At 31.0% G+C, this 2,286-nt stretch overlaps 1 protein-coding gene across 1 annotated transcript; it reads left to right on the top strand.

Moving 5' to 3' along the window:
• Positions 1-1,295: 1,295 nt before the first annotated feature.
• Positions 1,296-1,764, top strand: LOC111634778 (acanthoscurrin-2-like). Its single transcript, XM_023379615.1, has 2 exons — positions 1,296-1,304; positions 1,381-1,764. The coding sequence occupies exons 1-2, from the start codon at positions 1,296-1,298 to the stop codon at positions 1,762-1,764; spliced, it is 393 nt and encodes a 130-aa protein (XP_023235383.1).
• The last annotated feature ends 522 nt before the right edge of the window (positions 1,765-2,286 follow it).

Here is a 2,286-nt window from a genome sequence, read left to right as displayed (position 1 = left end):
GTGAGGCTTCGGTCAGGCTCACAATGTGGTCTGGGATGGGTGGTGAGGGACGAGATTCGATCATCCCCGAAAGATTCCTGGAGGGTTTTTGATCTCCCGAATCTGATTCCGGGTCCCCCCAAATGGTAGCCTGATGCCTTAACCGCCTTATCAGGCCGTCAGTTTGCGTGTAACGTCAAGCTGCCTCTTTACAAACTACTTTTTCACATTACAAAAAAGATATTGTATATTACATAATACTGTAATACATATTTGCTTCAATATGAACCATTTTTGCATGCAATAAATATAAAATATTGCTATTATATGTTTTAAAAATACAGATTACATCATTCGAGTTCGTTGTTCGCCAATTTCCCTTCTCGTTAAATTTTCTTTTTAAAAAAAAANTGGGCAAAAAAAAAGGAAAATAATGTGAAATTTAAAGGGTTGAACAATAGAAGAATGTATCCGAAAAATGGAAATAATCACTCAAGTTTTATCTTGAATCTTTTTAATTCTTTTGTTTCAGAAATTTGGAAAATGGAAGACATTTTAATGCGCTTTGAACAATGAAATTGGATAAGGAGACACTTGAAAGAAATTTTATCTAGTAATAAAATCTTGTAAAAATGTTTTTAAAATTTTAATTGAATATTAATTAATGAAATATATATATTTTTTTTAAATACAAAACGTATTAATTTGAAATAAGTTTGTATTACTCCGGAAATTAATCATATACACACTATCGTTGTATGAACGAATATTAAGTATAATTTTATGAATTAAAAATCATTATATTATGTAATTTAAAATATTTATTTATAATAAATTATGAATAATATTGTGTATTAGAAATTTAATTTTTAATTTCTCTTTATTTTGCACTTATTAGAAGGAAAGTAAATTAGAATTTAAGGACAGATTAATCATTTCTGAGTTAAATATGAGATATTAATTTTGATTTTCGAGCTTTTAGAATATTTTTTAATCCGGAACTATATGAATTGATCGGGTTAAGTTTTTGTTTCCTATCGTGCAATTGGTGCAGAGGAAGTGAACCATAAAACAGGGTCATGTAATATCATGATAATTAAAGGAGAAAAACTTTTCAAGAAGTGGGGGAGTGACGTCACTACTTGTACTTTCATAATGTCTACCACTTGTTCCGATTTTTAATGTGCTTTGCCCCCCGTTTAAAGGTTCCGCCCTTTATACCAAAGGGTATATAATCGAATGGTTCTTAACGAACTTCACATCAGTCAGTAACATTTCATACCAACAAAACATACATTTTTAAATTATTTAACAATATGAAAGTGGTAAGAAAAAGTGAAAGTAATAATTTAATTCTTTCGTATATGAATATTTAATAATTAATTAATATTTTAATTTCAGTTAGCTGCTTTAGTCCTGTTGGCCACTGTTGCCGCTGTTTATGGAACCGCAGGACTTGGAATCGGTGGTCTTGGACATGGCTTAGGTGGAATTGGTGGATTAGGTGGTCACGGACTCGGTGGATTAGGTGGTCACGGACTCGGAGGATATGGTGGATTAGGTCACGGACTCGGATATGGTGGATTAGGTCACGGAATCGGTGTTGGAAAGGGTATCGGATATGGTGGCATCGGTCATGGAATCGGTCATGGACTCGGATACGGACTCGGAGGTTATGGAAAGCAACTCGGTGGTCTTGGTCATGGAATCGGATATGGACTCGGAGGTTATGGAAAGCAACTCGGTGCCTACGGAGGTGGTTTAGGACATGGAATCTACGGTTAAAAGTAAATTATATTTATAATTTTACAATTTTATCTCTTAATATTTAATTAATGTATAATTTCTAATTGAAATATATTTTTTTCAGAATTCATCCAAGATGTGTAATTTAAGTTGTTTTGTGTATTTGCAGTCGTTTCTCAAAATTTGTGATGTTAACTTACTTCCAATAAATGTTTCCTTTCTAATTTATTTGTAATTTATTAATAATTAAAATACACCACACACTTTATATATTATATATAATAGTGTATGGTACAGGTACATATCATACCTGTACCATACACTATTACTGTATGTACTAATTGCGTATGTACTGTACCATACACTATTAGTGTATTTTACAATATACACCATACAGTATACACTATAAGATTTGTTAAAATTACGGTTAAGTATTGAAAGAAAGAAATTTAAATATGTTTTTAAAATCATACTAAAAATAATTATTCTAAAATGTTAATAGAAATGCATTTAAACCTGTCTATCATTTAAACCTGTAAACCAAACATGCATTTAAACTTG

Source organism: Centruroides sculpturatus, unplaced genomic scaffold, assembly GCF_000671375.1.
Source record: "Centruroides sculpturatus isolate CEXI.00-Female unplaced genomic scaffold, Cexi_2.0 scaffold492, whole genome shotgun sequence".
In the NCBI taxonomy this organism is placed as follows: Eukaryota; Metazoa; Arthropoda; class Arachnida; order Scorpiones; family Buthidae; genus Centruroides; species Centruroides sculpturatus.
The sequence above is the reverse complement of the archived record's forward strand: the minus strand, read 5'-3'. Positions and strand labels throughout refer to the sequence as shown.